The sequence below is a fragment of the Anomaloglossus baeobatrachus genome, chromosome 5 (assembly GCF_048569485.1).
Source record: "Anomaloglossus baeobatrachus isolate aAnoBae1 chromosome 5, aAnoBae1.hap1, whole genome shotgun sequence".
NCBI classification, from domain to species: domain Eukaryota; kingdom Metazoa; phylum Chordata; class Amphibia; order Anura; family Aromobatidae; genus Anomaloglossus; species Anomaloglossus baeobatrachus.
Window position 1 is genome coordinate 97,019,136 of NC_134357.1, and position 24,307 is coordinate 97,043,442.

At 45.2% G+C, this 24,307-nt stretch overlaps 1 protein-coding gene across 1 annotated transcript in view; it reads left to right on the top strand.

The window, feature by feature from the left end:
* Nucleotides 1–24,307, top strand: part of PCDH15 (protocadherin related 15) — a 2,365,808-nt gene that overhangs the window by 739,509 nt on the left and 1,601,992 nt on the right. Inside the window, exon 8 of the mRNA XM_075348720.1 lies at nucleotides 20,717–20,827. Coding sequence (XP_075204835.1) covers nucleotides 20,717–20,827 — 111 coding nt within the window. The remainder of the gene's footprint in view (nucleotides 1–20,716; nucleotides 20,828–24,307) is intronic.

The window sequence follows — 24,307 nt, forward strand, 5'->3', positions numbered from 1 at the left end:
GTTTACATCCTCACCTCTGCTCACTAAATGATCGGTTAATTAGTGGATGTGTATAAAAATAAACCCAGCACCCCAGACCTTCACTTGAACTGCAACTTGACCTCTAGCAACGTGCCAAAAATCCACCCTGTGAGCGAAGCCTTTATTATCAAGAGGCTGAAGACCAGATCCACTGAAGAGGTGGCTGGCACCTTTAATGTGTCTCAGAGTCAAGTATAAAGAGTTAAAAAAGATTTGAAGAGACTGGAGATGTTTTTGACAAGCCCAAGTCTGGCAGACCCCGCAAGACAACTGCTCAGGAGGAACGTTTGTTGGTTAGAAAATCCAAAGCCAGCCCCTCTTCCACTGCAGCAGAGCTCCAACAGGCCTGGTCACCTCAAGTCCCTGTGTCAACTAAAACAGTTTGTAGGATTCTGTCTCAAAATGGCCTCCATAGTTGAATCAGTGCCCAGAAGCCAGCACTAAACAAAAGGCAATTAAAAAACGTGTGGCATTTGCCAAGTCCCTCAGCCTGCTAAACAGATGGACGCTGGAAAAGTGGCAGAAGGTGGATTCCTATGATGAATCTTCAGTTGAATTACACCACAGCCACCGCAAATACTGCAGGAGACCTACTCTAGCCCATATGGATCCAGAAAACAGTTACGTTTGGTGGTGGAAAGATCATGTTTTATCATCAGGGTTACAGTCAGTATGGGGATGTGAGAAACATTTGCAAGGTGGAAGGCAATATCAATAGCCTAAAATATCAAGAAGTATTAGCTACCTCTTACATTCCCAATTATAAAAGGGGTCAAATTCTGCAGCAGGATGGTGCTCCATTTCATACATCCATCTCTACAACAAAGTTCCTCCTGGCAAGGAAGATCAAGGTCCTCAAAGACTGGCCAGCCCAGTCACCAGGCATGAACATAATTGAGCATGTTTGGGGTAGGATGAAAGAGGAAGCTTGGAAGACAAAACCAAAGAATCTAGATGAACTCTGGGAGGCATGTAAGACTGCATTCTTTGCTATTCCTGATGACTTCATCAATAATTTGTATCAATCATTGTTGAACCGCATGGATGCAGTCCTTCAAACTCATGGAAGTCACACAAAATATTAAATATGGCTCTAATAGCACCACAACTTCATTCACCAATGTTATGCAACATATCTTTGCATTAGAAGTTAATTATTTGTTTGAATTTCACATTACTTTCTGTGAGCAACAAAACTTTTGTCTTGCCAAAATCTGACCTTTCTGTGTTCATTAAATGATCAATATTTCAGCTTTGCAGCAACTTTATTTTCATAACCTAAACTAAATTTGGAAGGGTTTTAGCTTTCAAAAGAGTAATTTCAAAAACCATACTGGTAAAGGAGGAGAGAGGACTCTGCCCGTGAGGGCTCACAGTCTACAGGGAAGGGGTGATGTAGGTGAAGGTAGAGTGGGTCTTGCGACGCTATAGTGGATGTAGGATTGCTGCAGGTTATTGGCTTGTTGGAAGAGGGGGGTCTTTAGGTTCCTTTTGAAGGTTTCCATGGTAGGCAAGAGTCTGATATGTTGGGGTAGAGATTTCCAGAGTATGGGGAAGGTATGAGAAATCTTGTGAGTGATTGTTGGAAGTGGAGATAAGAAGGGAGTAGAGAAGGAGATCTTGTGAAGATTGGAGGTTGCCTGCAGGTAAGTATCGGGAGACTAGGTCATAGAAGTATGGAGGAGACAGGTTGCAGATGGCTTTGTATGTCTTGGTTAATGTTTTGAAACGGAGTCTTTGGGTACTGGGCAACCAGTTAAGAGGTTTGCAGAGAGGAGAAGTCATAGAATAGCAGGGGGACAGGTGTATATTAGTGGTGCAGCAGAATTTAGGATAGATTGGAGGGGAATAAAGGCCACTTTACAGGCTGCGATATCGGTACCGATATCGCTAGTGTGGGTACCTGCCCCCATCGGTTGTGCGACATGGGCAAATCGCTGCCCGTGGCGCACAACATTTCCCAGACCCGTCACACTACTTACCTGCCCTGCGACGTCGCTGTGACCGGCAAAACGCTTCCTTTCTAAGGGTGTGGTTCGTTCAGCGTCACAGCGTCGTCACAGCTGCGTCACTGAACTGCTACCCAATAGAAGTGGAGGGGCGGAGATGAGCAGGACGAACATCCCGCCCACCTCCTTCCTTCCGCATTGCGGGCGGAAGGCAGGTAAGGAGAGGTTTCTCGTTCCTGCGGTGTCACACGTACCGATGTGTGCAGCCGCAGGAACGAGGAACAAGTTCGTTACTGCTGCAGCAATGATATTAGAGAATGGACTCCCATGTCACTGATGAGCGATTTTGCACATTTTTGCAACGATGCAAAATCGCTCATAGGTGTCACACGCAACGGCATCGCTAAAGCGACCGGATGTGCGTCACAAATTCCGTGACCCCAACGAGATCGCTTGAGCGATGTCGCAGCATGTAAAGCGGCCCTTAGAGTGTTAGAAGGGAGGCCACATAGCAGGAAGTTACAGTAGTCCAGGCGAGAGATAATGAGGGCATGCACTAGTGTTTTTACAGATTCTTGGTCAAGGAATGTACAAATCAGGGAAATATTTTTGAGTTGGAGTCAGCAGGCGGCTGACTTGGCAGGCTGTGAATACATTGGCACAATTACTTTGTGTTTGTCACAAGAATGCTTGGCCAGCCTAAAATGTTTTTTTGTCACTATAAATCCCTGCCTAAAATATTCAGTTTTCATCCATTGAGCCACTCCTCCAATATTCTTTTTGTACAGGTCTCGGCAGTGTATACTTTAGTTAGTAGCATTTTTTTCTTTGAAGCAAGAGAATTTCAATTTCATGTAACTGTGTAGAACAATGAAAAAAAAAATCTCTAAAGGAAATGTTATTCAAAAGGAAAGAAAGATGTACAAGGTTTTATATTGGTGCAACTTCAAGGCCTTTTGCAAGTTGTTGGAAGGATTTTTCTGATACAGACTATGACAGGTAGTAATCAAAGTATAGTGTTTCAGAGTGCATATTGGCAAAACAGTATCACCTACATTGTGCTTAATTTTCATGAGCTATAGCTTCTGAATAAGAAAAAAAATTCAGGGTATATTGCTTTGTGCACTTGTCCTTGACTTTGTTCCTTTTAAATGCATATTATTGGAGACAAATACCTACTGGATGCACTTAAAAATACAGATAAAAACAAGCCGTGCACCACCAATCTTAATGCATTAAGTGAAGAAATCAAGCACAACTTAAATGACTGTAATGGACGAACATTTAATATTCATGTTATGGTTGAAAATATTAAACCTCATATTCAACTGAAATGGAGTTAAATTAATGATGTTGCTATAATATTCTAAGTCCTGTTCAGTTCAATCATCAGCAATATAGAAATCAGAACTGTAATATGAGCTGCAATGTTTCTTTTTATCACGGCCATATGAAAGGGCCTTAAGCAAGTTGTGCAGTCATTTTCTAAACATTCTTATTTTTTCTTCTGTACTTGAAATTGTGTGTAGCTTCTATATAATGTGGAATTATTAGGGATGGGTGAGTGCTTGGCACTACACGTTGCACAATTTTGTACTGCACATGCTCGAGTTAAATGCTTAACCCAGTTCTCTTAACCACCTTGGACACAGTCCCTGATCACCACAGTCACCGTAGCAGCAGACATTGCCCGGCAAAATCCGTTCAGTCTTCCCGGCCTCCATAAGTCACCATCATGATTATTTTGATGGCTGGACCATATATGACAATCCCCCCCCCCAATTTACCTTTTGTGCCTCCCCTATTTCCTCGTGGATTATAAGCTTACGAGCAGAGCCCTCACTCCTACTGATGTCTGTTGAATTTTGTTATTCTGTAATGTGCCATATTGTCTATAGTGTTGTCTATCATAAGTGTTGTGGAATATATTGGCGCTATATAAATAAAAAATATTATTATTATCACGTAGCTGAATTAGGCATCATCTGGAAACCTTCGTTCCACCATCTGTAACTGTGCGGTTAGTTCTGCTCATGTCCCTGTTCCAGAATAGAGAGGAACAGGGACTCAAGCAGAACTAACAGCACAGTTATTTACGCTGGGGCAAACATTTGGATGCTGCACCCAGAACAGACGTTGCAGGTGATGCTGAATGCACCCGCATGATAGAGACTGATGGAGGTTGGGAAGACTGAATGGATTTTGCCAGAGATGTCTACTGCTGCTTGGACTGTGGTGGCTAGGGCAGGAGCTGCGTACAGGACACGTAAGAGAACAAGTGACTCAAGCAAAAAAATATGCTTGAGTCCCTCATTTATGCCTATTGTTCTCGATACTCAAGTTGGGCACCCAAGCATTCCAATTTGCTCGATTTGAGTACTGAGTAGAGATGAGCGAACCGGTCGCGGTTCAGCTCGAGCTCGGTTCGCCGAACCGAGGTCAGGTTCTAGTTCGGTTCGGCAAACCGGTTCGGCGAACCACTTGAACCCATAGGAAACAATGGCAGGCAATCACAAACACATAAAAACGCATTATAAATGTACACATACAGTTAATAAACATTGCCATAACACTTACCTGTCCCCGGGATGCATCCTGCACTCTGTCTCCTGCCGCTATTCCTCCCGATAATCGCTGCATCTTCCGGGAACACCAGCAGTGATGCAGGATATATCGTGATGTCAAAATAGCCATGTGACCAGTCACATGTCTATTATCTCATTGGCTACAGACTGGTGACATGACTATGACGCGTCATGTAGGACCTGTCATTGCATCTCTCTGTTACACGGTGCACGTTTGTGTATCGCCGTGTACCGGCGACATGCTCTAGCACGCGGTCGACTCCCCGCTCTGCTTCCCCGTTCCCTTAAGGTACCGTCACACTAAGCGACGCTCCAGCGATCCCACCAGCAACCTGACCTGGCAGGGATCGCTGGAGCGTCACTACACGGGTTGCTGGTGAGCTGTCACACAGGCAGATCTCACCAGCAACCAGTGACCAGCCCCTAGCCAGCAACACGCATGGATGCGAGGCTGCGCCTGGTAACAAAGGTAAATATCGGGTAACCAACCAGATATTTACCTTGGTTACCAGCGCACACCACTTAGCGCTGGCTCCCTGCACTCCTAGCCAGAGTACACATCGGGTTAAATTAACCCGATGTGTAGTCTGGCTATGTGTGCCGGGAGCATGGAGCCGGCACTGACAGCGTGAGAGCGGCGGAAGCTGGTAACAAAGGTAAACATCGGGTAACCAAGGAAAGGGCTTCTTGGTTACCCGATGTTTACCGTACTTACCAGCGTCTGGAGAAGCCGGCTCCTGACCGGCTGACACAGCCGGTCAATAGCGAAAATCACCGTTGCCATAGCAATGCGCTTGGTAGCGGTGATGGGGACGCCCCGCTACCAACACGCAGCGGCACCGGAATCACGTAATTGGAGCAGCGTTGCTTTGGCAACCCGTGCCACAGCTTACAGCCGGGAGCCTGTGGTCACTCTCAGAGAGTGATTTCTGCACGGAGCACAGCATCTTTCCCCATGCAGTACTGTCTGATGTAGCAGAGCTGCATGTGTTGAAGGAGAAAGAAGACAGAAGAGCAGGATCGTGGAGGGCTGAGAGGGGGTAATAAAGATGGAGTCTCTAATGTGTCTGTGCATTTATTTCTATTAAAGTATTTTTTTTCTGTGTGGTGTTTTTTTTTAACCCTTTATTGGAGATTCTTAATGGCCGGGTCAAACGTGCCTGACATTAGGAATCTCTGACTTAATACTAGCTAGTAAAACAAAGCCAGTATTAACTCATGATTACCCAACAAGCCAGCCGGCTTCAGGGCTGTTGGAAGAGTTGGATACAGCGCCAGATGATGGCGCTTCTATGAGAGCACCATTTTCTGGAGCGGCTGCGGAATGCAATTCGCAGAAGAGGGGCCCAGAAACCTCGGGCTAACCTGTGCTGTGGATTCCAATCCCCAGCTGCCTAGTTGTATCCGGCTGGACACAAAAATGGGGCGAAGCCTACATCATTTTTTTTTTTTATTCATTTCATAAAATTCATGAATTAAGTAAAAAAAGGGATTCCCTATATTTTTAGTTCCCAGCCGGGTACAAATAGGCAGCTGGGGGTTGGGGGGCAGCCGTACCTGCCTGCTGTATCTGGCTAGCATACAAAAATATGGCGAAGCTCACGTCATTTTTTTGTAGTTTTTTGACAAAAAAAAAAAATGCTTTCCTGGATTTTCCATTGCCAGTGAAGGTAACACCAAGCAGGGGGGGTTAGCAGCCAGTAGCTGCTTGGATTACCCTTAGCTAGCAATACAAAAAATGCAGCGGGAGCCCATATATATTTTTTTTAATTATTTATTTAAATAACTAAAAACAAAAAGGGCTTCCCTGTATTTTGATTGCCTGACATGACAGTGCTGTAAAAATAAATCTTTAAAAAAAATGACGTAGCGCTCCGCAGTATTTTTGATTCTCAGCGCAGTTAAAGCAGACAGCTACGGGTTGCCACCCCCATCTGCCTGGCATTACCTTGGCTGGCAGTCAAAATACAGGGAAGCCCATTAATTTTTTGTATTTAAAAAATAGTTAAAAAAAATGACGTTGGGTCCCCCCATTTTTGATAGCCAGCTAGGGTAAAGCAGACGGCTGTAGCCTGAAAACCACAGCTGGCAGCTTTACCGTGGTTGGGGATCCAATGTGGAGGTCACCCCAGGCTCTTTTTTTATAATTATTTTATAAATATTAATAATTACAAAAAAAAAAGTAGGGTCCCCCCCAAATTGGATCACCAGCCAAGGTAAAGTGGACAGCTGTGGTCTGGTATTCTCAGGGTGGGAAGGTCCATAGTTATTGGGCCTTCACAGCCTAAAATTAGCAGGACGCAGGCACCCCAGATGTGGCGCATCCACTAGATGCGCCAATCCTGGCGCTTCACCCCAGCTCATCCCATGCCCTGGTGCAGTGGCAAACGGGTAATAACTGGGGTTGATACTAGCTGTAAAGTCACCTGACATCAAGCCCAGGAGTTTGAGATGTCATGGCGTCTATCAGATACCAAACATCACAAACTGTCAGTACTAACAAAAAAATTGACAAAAAAAATTTATTTGAACAAACACTCCCCAAAACATTCCCTCTTTCACCAATTTATTGTAAGAAAAAAAATAATGGGGTCCCAAGACGACTCTGGACTGTCTAGAATATGGGGGGAGACACTCAGGGAACGTATCCCCCATTTTCTAGGAGTGCAGACCCTCCATGTGAGGAGTGTGGGTGCAATGAATCTGCACTCACTCTCCCCGGGTCCACAGCAGCAGAGTCCATGTCGTAACGGTTGCTACCAAAGCTGCAATGCCCTGCTCATGAGGTAAGGGCATGCCTAATGAGGAGAACTATTCCACATTTCCAAATATTGGTATATGCTGTTATTATTGCTATTCCACCTACTATATATTGGGAATAGGATCTTGGAGATGGAATACCCCTTTAAGTCCAGTTATCCAGCTGAATGAATACTAAACAACAGAGCTCGCTATTTAGATGTGTTTTCTTGTGGCGTATAACGGACTCTAATGTTTGGTAGTTGTTCATCAGGGCAACTATAAAATCAAATACCTCCATTTGGAAATGTAGTATATAGCTCTCCTGATCAACTATGTTCCTTGCCTCATGAGCAGGGCATTGCAGTAATAATAATAATTTATTCATTTATATAGCGCTATTAATTCCATAGCGCTTTGCATACATTGGGAACACTGTCCCCATTGGGGCTCACAATCTAAATTCCCTATCCGTATGTCTTTGAAGTGTGGGAGGAAACCCACGCAAACACGGGGAGAACATACAAACTCCTTGCAGATGGTTTCTTGGGTGGGAATTGAACCCAGGACCTCAGCGCTGCAAGACTGCAGTGCTAACCACTGAACCACCGTGCCGCCCATTTAGCTTTCAGATGCATAATCACCACTCACTGTGTCTGAACACAGGAAGCTGAGCTGACAGCTGCTCTGTGCATACGGCAGCGTCTATTGTGAAGGAGAGGGCTGCAGGGGATCAACGCTGCACAGGTACCGGGGGACACCGGGGAACACCGGTGGTGTTATAGGGGGTGACCTGAGCAACCGGGCTCAGTCAAATCTACTGATTGCGGTCTGGACCTCAGGGGTTCATTCCCACCCAAAGTGCCGATAGACGGCAGCAGCCCACCGATTCCTGATAAGAATCACTGCCAAGGGCCAGAGATCCAAAGGGCCAGCACCTGCAGGAAAAATGGCTCCTCCGGTACACAAAAGCCGGGGAGCGGACTACTGTTGCTGAAGCACAGGAGTTACTGTAGCAAATTTAAAGGTGCAGGAGAAAGGTGACATCACCAACCTCACTGGGGACACACGCAGCCGGCTGCAGGCACCGATCTACACTGAACTTGGTTTACCATTGACTCTGTGTGGTTTAATCATGAGTATACCAGTGCCATCAGGCACCGCGCTGCAAGCGAGCCCCTGCGTCCTGCAACCCCCCGCTCCTACCACCTGGCCCCGGGACCAACAAACCCCCTACCCACGGAGTGGTCAACACCTAGCTGTGACCCACCACCGATCCCGGACGAGCCCCCGCAGCCTCACCGCAGCGGTGGTGCCCATCACCTCACCACGACCCGTGGGTGGCGTCATGAACTGTTACCGGTCACCGCGGCTCCGGCTGTGAAACCGGTTTACCCCAAACCAAACAACCAAACCCCCCCTTTTCCAGAGCGACGTGGCCCCCGGTCCGGAGGCACTCCAGCCACCGACAACCTGAGCCCGGATCCGAGCGGCTCGGCGGAGAGCAGCTGAGTCCCCAGGGCGGTACAGATCCATAGCTTCAACCTACATGAGGCGGTCACATGTTCACTCCAGTGCCATTTTCTACTGCTTTTCACAGCGTAGAGTGCTCTGGTGATTTTATCTTGCTTGTACACATCATATCAGTCTTTTCTGTCATTATAATGTCAGAAAGACACATAATGTCCCATTCTCCTGCATTTTGTAATTTTGCACCCTTTGGTGCCTTTCATGTGGCACTAAGGGGTGCTTAGCCTTGTATTTAGCCAAAAAAATGAAAAAAAAATGACGTGGGGTTCCCTGTTATGATCCGGAACCATGGAAGACCACCACAAATCATTGGCAAAAGGTGACAAGAGCATTGGCAACTAATCTGGCCGCCATCCCCTTACTAACCATCACAACTAGAAGTAGCCGAGGGGTGAACTAACATCATGTGCACCGCGAACCCAGCCGGAGAACTAACTATCCTAAAGGTAGGAAAGATGAATAACTCTCTGCCTCAGAAAATAGACAAGAATAGCAAGCCCCCCACATTAAAAGACTGCGGTGATATAGGAAAAACACACTACACAGATAGATGACAGGATTAGCAAAAGGTGAGGCCCCCGCTGACTAAAATAGGAAAGGACAGGAAAGGGACTTATGGTGGCCAGAGAAAAACCCTGCAAAATACCAACTTCCTGATAGTACAAAAAGGCCCTCAGATCGCACGATCTGAACTCCGTCCTATACCAGGTGCCCTTGTCATACCAATGAACAGAAAAGAAGAAGTATAACAAATTCAACAAGCCACAAACACATGGACTCAAAGGAGCTATACTCCACACAGAACTGCAGGGAGTTCCCCAACAAACCACTGAGGGGGAAAATCCCTGCATGCAAATAAACTGACAATAACCACAGCAAATGACAAACCCAGATAAGCAAAAGAACCAGACAATAAATAAAGAGCAAGCACTTATCTGGGATAGATGTGGTGTAGAGCAGGATGAAGCAGGCTGGAGATACAAAGAACAACTGACATCCGGCAACAGCCTGCAATCAGACCAGGATTTAAATAACCAGAGAGTTAGCACAGGAAACACCCATTGCACAACATACCTGGTCCAAGTCCAAATCATTCCTGGCCACCAGAGGGAGCCTCCCAGCAGCCAAAACATAACTAACATTCACAACAGTACCACCTATTTTTGTAGCCAGCTAGGGTAAAGCAGATGGCTGCAGCCTGCAGACCACAGCTGGCAGCTTCACTTTGGCTAGTAATCCAAAACTGAGGGCGCCCAACGCTGTTATTTTAAAATAAATAAATAATTAAAAAAAACACGTAGGGGTCCCCCAAAAATTGGATCACCAGCCAAGGTAAAGCAGACAGCTGGGGTCTGATATTCTCAGACTAGGGAGGTCCATGGTTATTGGACTCTCTCCAGCCTAAAAATAGCAGGCCGCAGCCTCCCCAGAAGTGGTGCATCCATTAGATGCGCCAATCTTGGTGCTTCGCCCCAGCTCATCCCGTGCCCTGGTGCGGTGGCAAACGGGGTAATATATGGGGTTAATACCAGATGTGTAATGTCACCTGGCATCAAGCCCTGGGGTTAGTGATGTCACGCGTCTATCAGATACTTGACATCCCCAACCCAGTCAGTAATAAAGAAAAAATAGACGACAAACACATTTTTATTTGAAAAAACACTGCCCAACACATTCCCTCTTTCATCAATTTCTTAGAAAGAAAAGCAAATCCAGGTCTGCTGCAATCCAAGCGGTTCCCATGACGATCCACACTGTCCCAGTCAAGGAAAAGCAGGATGTTCCCCATTGGCTGGGAGAGCAATGCAGTGACCTGAGCGAACATCATGAGGTCAGCCCAGGTCACTGCAGGGCATGACAAGTGCTGCTGTCAGCGAGGTACATTACCTGCGCTGATCTCCTGCACTGCTGACAGCACCTGTCACTGACTTCAATGACCTTCACAGCCAAGTATCGCAAGCCGCCCGTGACGTCACCGCTAGTCTCAGTCTCGTGTCGGAAGCGAGAGAAGGTGATGTGACAACCGGCGGCCATGGAGGACAGTGACAGCGCTGAGGTCGGGAGGGTGAAACTTCATCACCGCAGGTAAGCCAAGCGGGGCTATGTGTACAGAGTTCCAGGTGGGAGGAGCCTAGCGGGACCATGTGTGCAGAGGGCCAGGTGGGCTGAGCCTAGCGGGGTAATGTGTGAAGAGTGCCAGGTGGGCGGAGCCTAGCGGGGTAATGTGTGCAGAGTGCCAGGTGGGCAGAGCCTAGCGGAGTAATGTGTGCAGAGTGCCAGGTGGGTGGAGCCTAGCGGGACCATGTGTGCAGAGTGCCAGGTGGGCGGAGCCTAGCGGGACCATGTGTGCAGAGTGCCAGGTGAGTGGAGCATAGCGGGTAATGTGTGCAGAGTGCCAGGTGGGCAGAGCCTAGCGGAGTAATGTAAGCAGAGTAACAGGTGGGTGGAGCCTAGCGGGACCATGTGTGCAGAGTGCCAGGTGGGCGGAGCCTAGCGGGTTAATGTGTGCAGAGTAACAGGTGGGCGGAGCCTAGTGGGGTAATGTGTGCAGAGTGCCAGGTGGGCGGAGCCTAGCGTGCCCATGTGTGCAGAGTGTGAGGTGGGCGGAGCCTAGCGGAACCATGTGTGCAGAGTGCAGGTGGGCGGAGCCTAGCGGGGTAATGTGTGCAGAGTGCCAGGTGGGCGGAGCCTAGCGGGATCATGTGTGCAGAGTGCCAGGTGGGCGGAGCCTAGTGTGCAGTGTGCCAGGTGGGCGGAGCCTAGCGGGGTAATGTGTGCAGAGTGCTAGGTGGGTGGAGTCTAGCGGGGCCATGTGTGCAGAGTGCAGGTGGGCGGAGCATAGCGGGGTAATGTGTGCAGAGTGCTAGGTTGGCGGAGTCTAGCGGGGCCATGTGTACAGAGTTCCAGGTGGGCGGAGTCTAGCGGGGCCATGTGTACAGAGTTCCAGGTGGGCGGAGCCTAGCGGGGTAATGTGTGCAGAGTGCCAAGTGGGCGGAGCCTAGTGTGCAGAGTGTCAGGTGGGCGGAGCCTAGCGGGGTATTGTTTGCAGATTTCCAGGTGGGCGGAACCTAGCGGGACCATGTGTGCAGAGTGCCAGGTGGGCGTAGGCTAGCGGGGTAATGTTTGCAGATTTCCAGGTGGGCGGAGCCTAGCAGGGCCATGTGTGCAGAGTGCCAGGTGGGCGGAGCCTAGCGGGGCCATGTGTGCCGAGTGTGAGGTGGGCGGAGCCTAGTGGGGTAATGTGTGCAGAGTACCAGGTGGGCGGATCCTAGCGAGGCCATGTGTGCAGAGTGCCAGGTGGGCGGAGCCTAGCGGGGCCATGTGTGCGGGCGGCGGAGTGTGAAGTGGGTGGAGCCTAGCGGGGCCATGTGGCGCCGAGGATGTCAGTGTCGTGGACTGCATTTCTCGGGACAGGTGAGTGTGTGAGTGTGCCGCGTGCAGGAGGGGGGCGGAGCGAGCTGAGCGGGGAAGTGTCGGCTTCCTGCACACGTAACTAGGATAAATATCGGGTTACTAACCAAAGCGCTTTGCTTGGATACCCGATGTTTATCTTGGTTACCAGCTTACCGCAGGCTGCCAGCGATGGCTCCCTGCACACTGTAGCTGTAAAAAGCCCTGCTTTTGCTGCTAGAACCGTTCTCGAACGTATCTAGAACTATCGAACTTTATCAAAAAGCTCGAGTTCTAGTTCGATCTAGAACACCCCCCAAAATCACTCGAACCGCAAACTGGAGAACCGCGAACCGCGCTCAACTCTAGTACTGAGCACCAGAGCACTTTTTTGCTCACTCATCACAAGTGTTGATAAAAGTAATCAGTGATAAAACCAACTTTGAAGTGAATTTCCTGAAATTTGAAATTTGATTCACACTGATTACCCTCCAAAGAAGAAAAATGCCCTTCTCCATTTCACACAATGTTGGAGAGTCACAGAACAGATTAAAGATTTCAGGCATGGCCACGCTGATTTATCTTTAATACTGTTCAGCTTTCATATCACAAAATCTAGCTCAGCAAATCAGGGTGCCTATCACCACTAGTATAAAAGGGAGGAATGGCATCAACAATTTATTATTTTACAGCATACGATAGGATTACAGGGTAGGAAGATAGAAGGCATCTTTCATTCCATATAGGGATAGGAAAAGGCCAAAATTATAATTTATTGTACTGAAGCACTAGTGCTGCTACACATTCAAAATTTGTATTCTTCATACCATAAAATTGAAAACCGAGAGGATAGTCTAATAACCCGTTTACCGGATATATATATGCATGTTTTATTCACTATCTGACATGAAATCAAAATGAACCTTTCTCATTTTGGGTCAATTAGGATTAGAGATGCGAGAACCGTTCAAAGTTCGGTTCTCCGATCTTTACCGAGCTTCTCAATGTTTGCCGAAGTTTGGTGAACAGTTTGGAGAACATATCGAGCCAATTAAATTCAATGGGAGGCCAAACGTATGTGTTATAAAATGGTGTAAGGGGCTGTAAAAAGAAGAACATAAAGCAGGACATACTTAATTAGTCTCCTGCATGGCTGTAACTGCTCCCGCGGCTGTAACTGCCTACCGCTATTTATCACTCATCCATATTCACTGCTTTCCTCACCCAACAGCATCTTTGAACACTGCAGTCAAACCTCATCCACAGATGGTATTTTCAGGCTTAGGAGACCCAGGGTTATTGGGCACCCCCCCAGACTAAAAATAGAAGCCTGCAGCCACCCAGGATGGCTGAATCTATTAGTTGTGCCAGTCCCAGCACTTTTCCCGGCTCTTTCTGATTGTCCTGGTGTGGTGGCAATCAGGCCAATAAAGGATTAATCGCAGTTCATCTGCAACTAAGCCCTAAATTAGTAATGTGAGGTGTCTATGAGAACCCCCATTACTAATTTGTAAGTGAAAAGAAATAAACACAAATACCAAAAAAATCCTTTATCTAATATATAAAGCTGAGTGTATGTACGTATGTGTGTATGTCCGCTAAAGTAATCCGCACCGTCGCATTTACAATCATGAAATTTTGAACAGACACCCCATGTGACTCAGGGAAGGTCATAGACTATGGTTTGACAGGAAAATGTATGTGTGAGGTAATATGATGTCGGTGGGGAGACAGATAGAGACAGACAAGGAAAGAGACAGACAGACAGACAGACAGTCACAGAGCCAGAGGGAGATAGACAGAGACAGACAGACAACAGAGACAGACAGACAGACAGGAAAAGAGAGAGAGAAAGAGAGAGACAGACAGTCAAAGAGACAGAAGCAGACAGACACAGACAGACAGGGAAAGAGACAGGCAGACAGAGAAAGAGACAAAGACAGGGAAGGCAGCCACAGGGAAAGAGACAGGAAAATAGACAAAACCAGCGAAAGAGACAAAAACAGGGAAAGAGACAGAGACAAAAAAAGGACAGGGAAAGAGACAGAGACAATGAAAGAGACAGAGACAAGGAAAGAGATGGGGAAAGAAACAGAGACAGACGGGGAAAGAGACAGACGGAAAGAGATACAGACGGGGAAAGAGACAAACGAGGAAAGAGACAGATGATGAAAGAGACAGACATGGAAAGAGACAGATGGGGAAAGAGACAGACGGGAAAAGAAACAGACGGTGAAAGAGACAGACCTGGAGCAAGACAGACCTGGAATGAGACAGATAGGGAAAGAGATGAACAGACAGACAGACACAGATACAGAGAGACAGACAGACAGAGATAGAGACAGACACAGAGAGAGAGCTAGACAGACACAGAGATAGATAGAGACAGACAAACACAGAGAGAGAGACAGACAGAAAGACCAATACACAGACAGAGATAGACACAGATAGACACAGACATACAGACAGACATGGATAGAGACAGAGACACATATGGATAGACAGACAGGGAAAGAGACAGAGAGGAAAAGAGACAGACAGAGAGACAGACGCACAGAGACAGAGAGAGACAAACACAGAGACAGAAAGAGACAAACAGACACAGACAGAGACAGCACACAGACAGAGACAGACAGAGACAGACAGAGACAGACAGAGACAGACAGACATACACAGACATACGGAGAGGGAGAAAGACAGAGACTGGGAGAGAGACAAAGAGACAGTTACTATCCTGGGCAACGCCCGGGTACTACAGCTAGTTTGAAATAAAAAAAACACCCTCTTTCACCATTTTATTAATCCCCAAAAGACTCAAGCCTGATGTAATGCACATGAGGTCCCACAACAATTCCAGCTCTGCTTCATCTGAACTGACAGTGAGCGGCCATAGAACATGACTGCTTGCTGTAACTTCAGGCAGAGACTGAGCCGCATCGATTAGCGGTGACATCACTAAGGTTAGTTGTGTCCACAGCTGGATGTTCCCATGGTCTTTCACCTGTGACTGCAGGTGACCTGACCTCAGGGGACCTCAATGGACATTCACTGAGTTCACAGGCCTGCATCTCCTGGCAGAAAACTGTGGGGTTTTTTGCCAAGAGATGCAGATTTGGTGCTGAAATTTCTACATCATATTCCTGCACCCAATCTACATCTCCTCGTGAAAAAGCATCACTACCGCATTCGGTGTGATGTGGTAGTAATGCATTTTTATGCCAGGATATGTAGATTGGGTGCAGGAATATGGTGTAAAAATGTAATCACCAAATTTGCATCTCTTGCCCAAAAATGGACAAAAACAACCTGTTTTTGACACAGTTTTGGTGTGGTTTTCTGCCAGGAGGTATAAATGTGGTGCTGAAATCTGGTGCAATCATTTCAGCACAAAATTTTCACCTCCTGGCAAAAAACTACACTGAAACAGCATGATAACAGTTTTTGTGCCTTTTTTGCCAAGAGATGCAGATTTGGTGCTGAAATTTCTAAAGCATATTCCCTAACCCAATCTACACCTCCTAGCAAAAATATGCATCACTACCATATGCGGTACGATGCGGTAGTGATGTGTTTTTTTACCAGGAGGTGTATATTGGGTGCAGGAGTATGGTGTAAATATTTCAGTACCAAATCTGCATCTCTTGGCAAAAAAAGGCACAAAAACGGTTTTGACGCCATTTTGGTGCACTTTTCTTCCAGGTGGTGGAAATTTGGTGCTGAAATGTCTGCACCAGGTTTAAGGACCAAATTTGTACCTCCTGGCAGAAAACCACACCGAATAATATCTTATTCTTCCAACTGTCGTGGCATTCACCTAATATAGTTTAGCAATTTTATTGGTCGAGAGACCCTTATTGATGAGCTGAATGATCCTTTTTCTCTTTTCTTGAGAAATCTTCTTCATGGCTGCTCCTCAATTCGAACCAGTGATGTTTCACTTGGGAATCAGCCAAGTAACAAACTGAGCTATTAGGAATTGAGAGAACAAGCTGTAATTTGTAGTATACTGAAAAAAATATATATTTTATACACCTGAAGCAAAATAGTAACAATGCAATGACATGGCAAAAATCTGTTCAATAAATCATATACTAAATAGTTGAAAGCCAAATTTATGTATGAGCCAATATGATTGTCAATAAAATGATGGTAGTTTGATGTTCAAAGCTGTAGTGGATGATGAGATAAGGCTGATCATTAAAGTTCAAAACATTATTACCGTTTTGCTTGTAAGTATATACATAGATATATTATTGAATTTACTGAATATTGCAGGTCCCCACAAAATTCACTACTCATTAACTCAATTTATGATGGTTGCCAATAAATAAAAGCTCAGCGGCCTTTCTTACACTGTTGAAGACTCAGAGAATGGGCATCAGGTGCAGCCATGCAGAGTTCCTCATGATTTTTTGCAACTTTTACATGACAAATTCTAGCTCAACCAATCAGGAACCTATAGGCAGTACAAAAAATTGTAACATGGCCAAGCAGTACCTTGGTAGGCTTTTCCACTTTTCCAAATCAGTGACAGGAGGTCAGAGTACAAACTTCATTCCACTTAGGGATAGAAAAATGTCTAATCTGATACTGGTGTACTACTTCTGATGTACCAAATTGAAAATGGGAGTGAAAGTTACTGTCAATGAACACTAATCCAAAAACTTAAGTTACATACTGAGATGCTGTATCTATGTAGTCACTCATTGTGACTGTGAATTGGTTGATCTTTAATATACTACAGTAAAAGCACCTTAATAAGAGCTTTTTTTTCTATTCCTCACACAAATAAGGAAGCAATATTGCTAACAAGGTAGGCAATATTAATAGGAACCTGTCAAGTAAAAAAATATTCTATTTACTTGCATATTTTAGGGAATTCTGTAGATTGATAGCATTCTCATTCCGTATACAGAGAGGTTACTGAAACCATGTCGATTGCGCCCCTATGACTGATAGCCCAAGGTTGCCAGGAGGTATAAAGTTAATTTCCTCCTGGCAGTGCGGCTCCCAGTGTAATGGCCACACAACATCAGAACGCTATTATCCTGTAGCTTTACCCCATATCTGCAGGTTAAAAGCATTTTTCTTTTACATAACAGGTTCCCTTTAAACTCCTCAATGTAAATTTTGCTATGAAACTAAAATCCTGAAAGATCCTTTTGTATCACAGAAAGTTATGAAACTATAGTTTCATTTTTTGCTTCTAAATGTTTTAAGCTGTTTATAAAACATTCTAAATATCTGGAAATGTTTTTGTTGTTTCTTAACTGATACTTGTACAGGTGATACCTCTGCTAGGATACACATTCGGTGGATCTAGTATTTAGTTTTTTCAGAGAGATCATGATTAGTTATGACCAAACCTATGGATATTCTGGTTTGCCGAACCAGCACAGACTAAAAAAGAAATTGGGTTCAGCAGCCGAACTTGACCCCAGACGCCAAACCCCATATAAGTCTAATGGACCCAAACTTGTGTGGAAAAGAAATAAGGAATAAAGCAGGACAGTTATACTTACCAACCTTCCCTGTGGCTGTAACACTGATTCTGGGTCCCATCATTAGCTCTTATGCATATTCACTGCTTACCTCGCCCACCATCAGTGTTGGCATTTGTGATTGGTTGAAATCAGACCATGCCCCTAGCCTCTGTGACAGCGCCTGTGGTTGGTTGGAATCACACATGCTGTCTGCATCCCTATAGTGGTGTAAAAATAAATAAATACATAAATTTAAAAAATGATGTAGGGTGCACCATGTATTGATACCCAGTGAATACATTACCCAGTGTACATTATTTTAGCTTTGCATCAAAATACGAGAGACCCAATGCAGATTTTTTAAAATGATTTAAATAAATCATTGTAAAAAACGATGTGCGTTCTCTTGTAATTTTGATACCCACCCGAGATAAATCTGACAGCTGACGGCTGGTATTCTCAGCCTGGGTAAGCCCATTGTTGTTTGGCCCCCTAGCCTAACAATAGCAGCCCACAGCCATGCCAGAATTGTTGCAAATATTAGATGAAACAATTCCAGCACTTTAACTGGCTCATCCCGACTGCCCTGATCTTGTGGCAGACAGGTAATATAAAAATCACAGCTTCCACTGAACTCTGGATTAGTAATGGGGAGAGGTCTATGAAACCACCCTTACTAACCTTGTAAGTTAAAAGAAATAAACACAAAACACAGAGAAAAATCCCTTATTTAAAAAAAGCAATAACCCCCCCCCCTGTTTCTCCAATTTATTTACCCCAAAACACCCAAGTTCAACGAAATCCATACAACATCCCACGATGAACCCGTCTCTGCTACATACTGAAGTCGCAGTGTGTGGGCACATTAGAGAATATGACCACCTGCTGAAGCTAAAGGCAGACACTGACTGAGCCGCAGTTGTGGGCAGTGATGTCACTGAGTATACCTGTAATCACAGCTGGAGGTTACTATGTACCTTACCTGTGACCGCAAACTCACCTCAGGTGAACTCATTGAACTCAGTGACCTCACCTCAGGTGAACTCATTGAGTTCAATAAGACCTGCATCTTCTTGCAGAAAACAAAGTTTTTTTGCCAAGAGATGTAGTATTGGTGCTGGAATTTATACACCAAATTCCTTTACAAATAATGCATCTTCTGGCAAGAAACACATGAAAACGCAAAGCGGCTTTCATGTATTTTTTGCCTGGAGATGCAGATTTGGTGACGGTATTTGGTGTATAAATTACAGCACCAAATCTACATCTGCTGGTAAACACCCCCCATCCCCTGTGGGTTTCTTCCAGGCAATGCAAGTTTGGAGCTAAAATGTCTGCACCAGATTTCTACACCAAACTAGCATCTCCTGACAGATAACCGCTCCAAAACTGTGTCAGAACTGCAGTTTTTTCTGCAGTTTTCTGCCAAGAGATGCAAATTTGGTGCTGGAATTTATACACTAAATTTTTGCACCAGATCTCCATCTCCTGGGAAAAAAACAACAAAACCGCAGCGGATTTTGAGGCATTTTTCTGAAAGGAAATGTAAAATTGTTGCAGGAGTTTGGTGTATAAATTTCAGCACCAAATCTGCAGCTCTTGGCCAAAAAAAACATGGTTTTCTGCCAGGAGATGCAGGTCTCATTGTACTCAGTGAGTTCACCTGAGTAAAGGTCACTGAGTACAATGAGTTCACCTGAGATGAATTTACCTTCAGTCACAGATGGGGAACAGTGAAAACCTCCACCTGTGACTGCAGGTACATGCAGTGACATCACCGCTTACAGCTGCGGCTCAGTCAGTGTCTGACTTAAGCCACAGTAGGGAAGTTATGTTTTCTATTGTGCCAGAGTGCTGTGACTTCAGTATGTTATAGAGCTGGAATCATCATGGGATGTCATGGTTTGGATTATGTTGGACCTGAAGGTTTGGGGGGTTAAAACATTGAAGAAACAGGATTTTTTTGTTTCATTTTTTAATTATAGGATTTTTGTGTGTTTATGTTTATTTTTTATGTACAAGATTAGTAATGGGGAGGTGTCACAGACCCCTCCCCATTACTAATTAAGGATGCAGTGGCAGCTAATTCTGACAAATCACAGCTGTCATTAACCCTTATATTACCCCGATTGCCACTGCACCAGGGAAATCAGGATGAGCCAGGTAATCTGGCGGCATTATCGCATTTAATGGATGCAACAAATCTGGGGCAGTTGTAGGCTGCCATTTTTAGACTGGGGGGAAAAATAACCTTAGGCCTCTCCAGGCTGAGAATACCAGCTCTAAGGTTGTCGGCTTTATCTTGACTGGGTATCAAAGTTGGGGAAGACCACACATTGTTTTTTTAATTATTTATTTAAATAATTTTAAACAAGCCACATGGGGTCTCTCATATTTTGATACACAGCCAAAATTAACGGACAAAGCTGAGGCCTGTAACCTGTAGCCGACTGTCTTATCTACGCTGTGTATCAATAGACAGGGGACACTAGATCATTTTTCTTTATTTATTTATTTTTACACCACTATAGTGAGGCAGACAGCCTGTGTGATTCCAACCAATCATAGATGCTGTCACAAAGGGTGGGGGCGCGGTCTGACTGCAACCAACCACAGACGCTGGGACTGACTGTGGGTGGGTGAAGCAGTGAATATGCATGAGAGCTAATGAGTGGACACGGAAGCAGTGTTACAGCCTCGAGGAAGGTCCTGCTTAACTGTCCTGCTTTATTGCTTCTTTTCCTACTTTATCCTTTTTTCCTTTAATTTTTATCATTATCCGGGTGCCCAAACTTGAACGGTAACATGGACTTTCCTGAGAAGTCCGTGTTGGGGGTCCATGCTCAGACACTAGATATCCGGTACAAATAAACTTGACAGTTCGGGTTTGCTCATTCCTAATCGTGATTCTATTGTGGCAGAAACTGTATGAGCCTTTAGCTGACCAGTAATTGTATTGCATTGTCAAGTGTCTCCCTAATTAAACCCTTGATAAAACAAATGTTTTAAAATCTTCCAGGCATCCAACCAGACATTTGACATCCCACTAACCCTCTCTGGAGCAGTGGTATTACGCCGCAGGTTGAATTATGAAGAAAAGAAAAGATATTTTGTCATAGTCATAGCCAATGTAAGTACGCTTTATAATATAACCTGACTATACTTGCTAGAATTACCTTGTAGACAAACAGTTATGTTTTTTTTTCTTGCTCCTGCTCCCACTATCCCATTCAAAGCTTGTTATTCACCTCCTTCCATACTAACCATGGCCTTTAACACTCTTTGACATGCAATTACTTTCTAACTATCTAAATGCATGTTCCGGTGGAATCACAATTCCTACAGATGCTGGATGCTTTGTATAATAATGAATGTCAATTGCAGACTGTATATTGGCTGTCAGTTGTGGTACTGTATGTTTTTTGATATGTCAGCACAAGCTAGTATGGAACATATTTATTGGATTATTACATCTGAACTTACTTCTTGGGACTAGAATTCCATTAAAATAACAGTAGTATTCCTATGCACGATGGCTTGTTTTTTGATGAGCTAATTGTGCATTTTATTATCTTCATTTTGGGGTAGATATTGATTAACTAACTAGTATTATATGCTTTGAAGGGGATAACAAAATATCTGTCATTGTTTTTTATTTTTTTTTGTACAACATGCAGTATAGAAAGGTGATTTCTAAGGGCTGGGTTATTTGACTTGCATATTTTACTGCGGAGGAATGACAAACTTATTTGCTATACTCTTTACACCATAACTGCATGTAGTACTGTAAACAAGATTGAGGGAGATGTGGGGAAAAACTGCTGCAAAGTAAACATTTTCAAAAGTAGAAATGTTCTTTTTTATTGATTAAGAAAATCCATAGTGAATGTACAATAGAAAAATCAAACCAGTTTTTGCTATAACCAGTCTTTGCCTTACACATTCCCAACATTTGACATACATGTATGTGTGTCGTTTAGGGCTATGGGGTACTCGGTATTGTGCTGTATATGTACAGGGATGCTGTGTCACGGTTGTATAATGGCCGATGCCAGGTTCCATGACCCTGGGGACGCTTTTTAACCACTTCAGCTTCTGGGCACTTTACGTTTTTGCGTTTTTGTTTTTTGCTCCCCTTCTTTCGAGAGGCGTAATTTTTTTATTTTTCCATATCAATCTTGCCATATCAGGGCTTGTTTTTTGCGGGACGAGTTGTACTTTTAAATTAAACCATAAGTTTTACCATATAGTGTACTGGAAAACGGCAAAAAAATTCGAAGTGCGGAAAAATTGCAAAAAAAAGTGTGATCGTACAATAGTTTTTGGGATATTTTATTCACTGTGTTCACTATATGGTAAAACTGAGATATCTATTTGATGCCTCAGGTCAGTGCGAGTTTGAAGACACCAAACATGTATAGGTTTACTTGTATCTAAGGGGTTAAAAAAAATTCACAAGCTTGTCCAAAAAATGTGGCGCACGTTTTGCGCCATTTTCCAAAACCCATAGCGTTCTCATTTTTCAGGATCTGAGGCTCAGTGATGGCTTATTTTTTGCATCTCGACCTGACGTTTTTAATGGTACCATTTTTGCACAGATGCTACAATTTGATTGCCTGTTATTGCATTTTGCGCAAAATTTGCGGCGACCAAAAAACGTAATTTTGGCGTTTGGAATTTTTTTGCCGCTTCGCCGTTTACTGATCAGATTCATTGATTTTATATTTTGATAGATCTAGCTTTTCTGAAGGTGGCGATACCAAATATTTGTGTATTTTGTATTTTTTTAACCCTTTAATTTTCAATGGGGTAAAAGGGGGGTGATTTGAACTTTTAGGTATTTTTTATTTTTTTAATTTTTTAAAACTTTTTTTTTTACTTTTTTTTTTATTTTACTAGTCACCCTAGGGGCTATAGCGATCAGCAATCCGATCGCTCTGCACTATCTGCAGATCTCAGCTACAGAGCTGAGAACTGCAGATTTGCTGCTTTACTTTCAATGCCGGCTGTATTCCGGCATTGAGAGGAAGTGAGCCATGTTAGCTACAGGCATCATCACATGACCCTGTGCTACCATGGCAACCACCGAAAGTCACGTGATCATGTCACGTGACTTCCGGTGGGGGCGGGGTAAGTGACTGTCATGGCGGCGCCCATATACATATCACTGCCAGATTTTGGCTGCGAAATGTAAGGGGTTAATGGCCGCGGGTGGAAGCAATTCCACCCGCAGCTAGCAGGCACACATGTCAGCTGTTGATAACAGCTGATATGTGCGCAGATCGCGGCCGCCTGCCGGCGGCAGGGGGCGGGGCTTACCGGCACATGATCCATGACGTACCCAGTATGTCATGGGTCGTTAAGGGGTTAAAAGGGGTATATGTATAGGAGAGATGAGTTTATAATGTGACGCCACTTGCGGGTTGTGTTTATGGTGATGGAACCGCCTCTGCAATGTCTTTTACCTCTGGGGCTGATGGTGGTGGCAGCCTGGATGGTAGGCCCTCGGCTAGTAGGGCCGGGCCCCAGGAAGTGGATGGTGGGGTCTGACGCAGAAAAAAGGGAGACCACACGATGGGAATGCAGTGCAATTTCTGGTTTTCTCACAGTGATGTTGAGCTGTGGCCCTGAGGACAGCTGGTTCAGACCCCTGGTCTCTTTTGTCCCAGTGTGGTGTGGTGTGTCTTTCCCCGACACCTCTCACTGGTTTGTGGGACCCCGTAGCCTGAAGCATTTGTGGGTCCCTTACTGTCTGTCGGCAGTCTCTCGTCAGTATGGCGGGCAGTGCAAACCCTGTAGAGTCGGTGTTCTGTTCTGGTCCCTGACTCAATCTTTACTGCTGATGCCCCAGAATTCTTGGGTCAGTGAGGTCCGTGAATATCCCCTCACTGTCTAGGTATTTGTCAGGTTGCTAGAAGCTGTCGCCTGACCTAGGGCCCTGTGCCCCGTTGGAGATCTAGTTCCAGAGGTACCTGGCTCTACCGTCCCTGGCAACCACTCTTCTTGCCACCTAGGTCACTGTTACACAACCCCGTCCGTAGACACGTCCGTCCCTGTCACTACTGGACTCCACTGTCTGACTGTGTTTGTCCCCTCCCACCGGGCTGCTTTCTAGTGGACTGGCTCCACCTCTGGGTGTCCATCCATTTGGTCCCGGACTAGTTAGTCATCCCTAATGGGGAGTGGGAAACTGGTGATTTTATGTGTTTTGGTGGTACACGCACTGGTCTTCCAGGTCCCTGGGAGTAGGCCCTGCATCTTTGTCAGGATGCAGTACCTAGTAGTGCCTTGATTGGTTCAGGAGCGCTAAGTATGTCATAGCTGGGAAGATGTTCACTTTCTAGAACAAACAATTATATCATGATTCATGCATGGCTCTGTCGTTCCTGAGTCAGTGCATGTATCTTGCCTCTGGGGTCTTGGTCTCTCTGAGGAGGAGCCTGTTTGTTCTTCCCTCGTTCCAGGGGTAGCGCTGCCATATCTGGTGCTGCTATCTTCGGGACACCACCAGTGATATTTCTGGCTCTGCTGTGTGCTTCGTTCTTGTGAGAGGTTTTCTGACTGTTTTCCTGCTACCTGGTATGGTTTTCCCTGACCTCTGTTCCCCTTG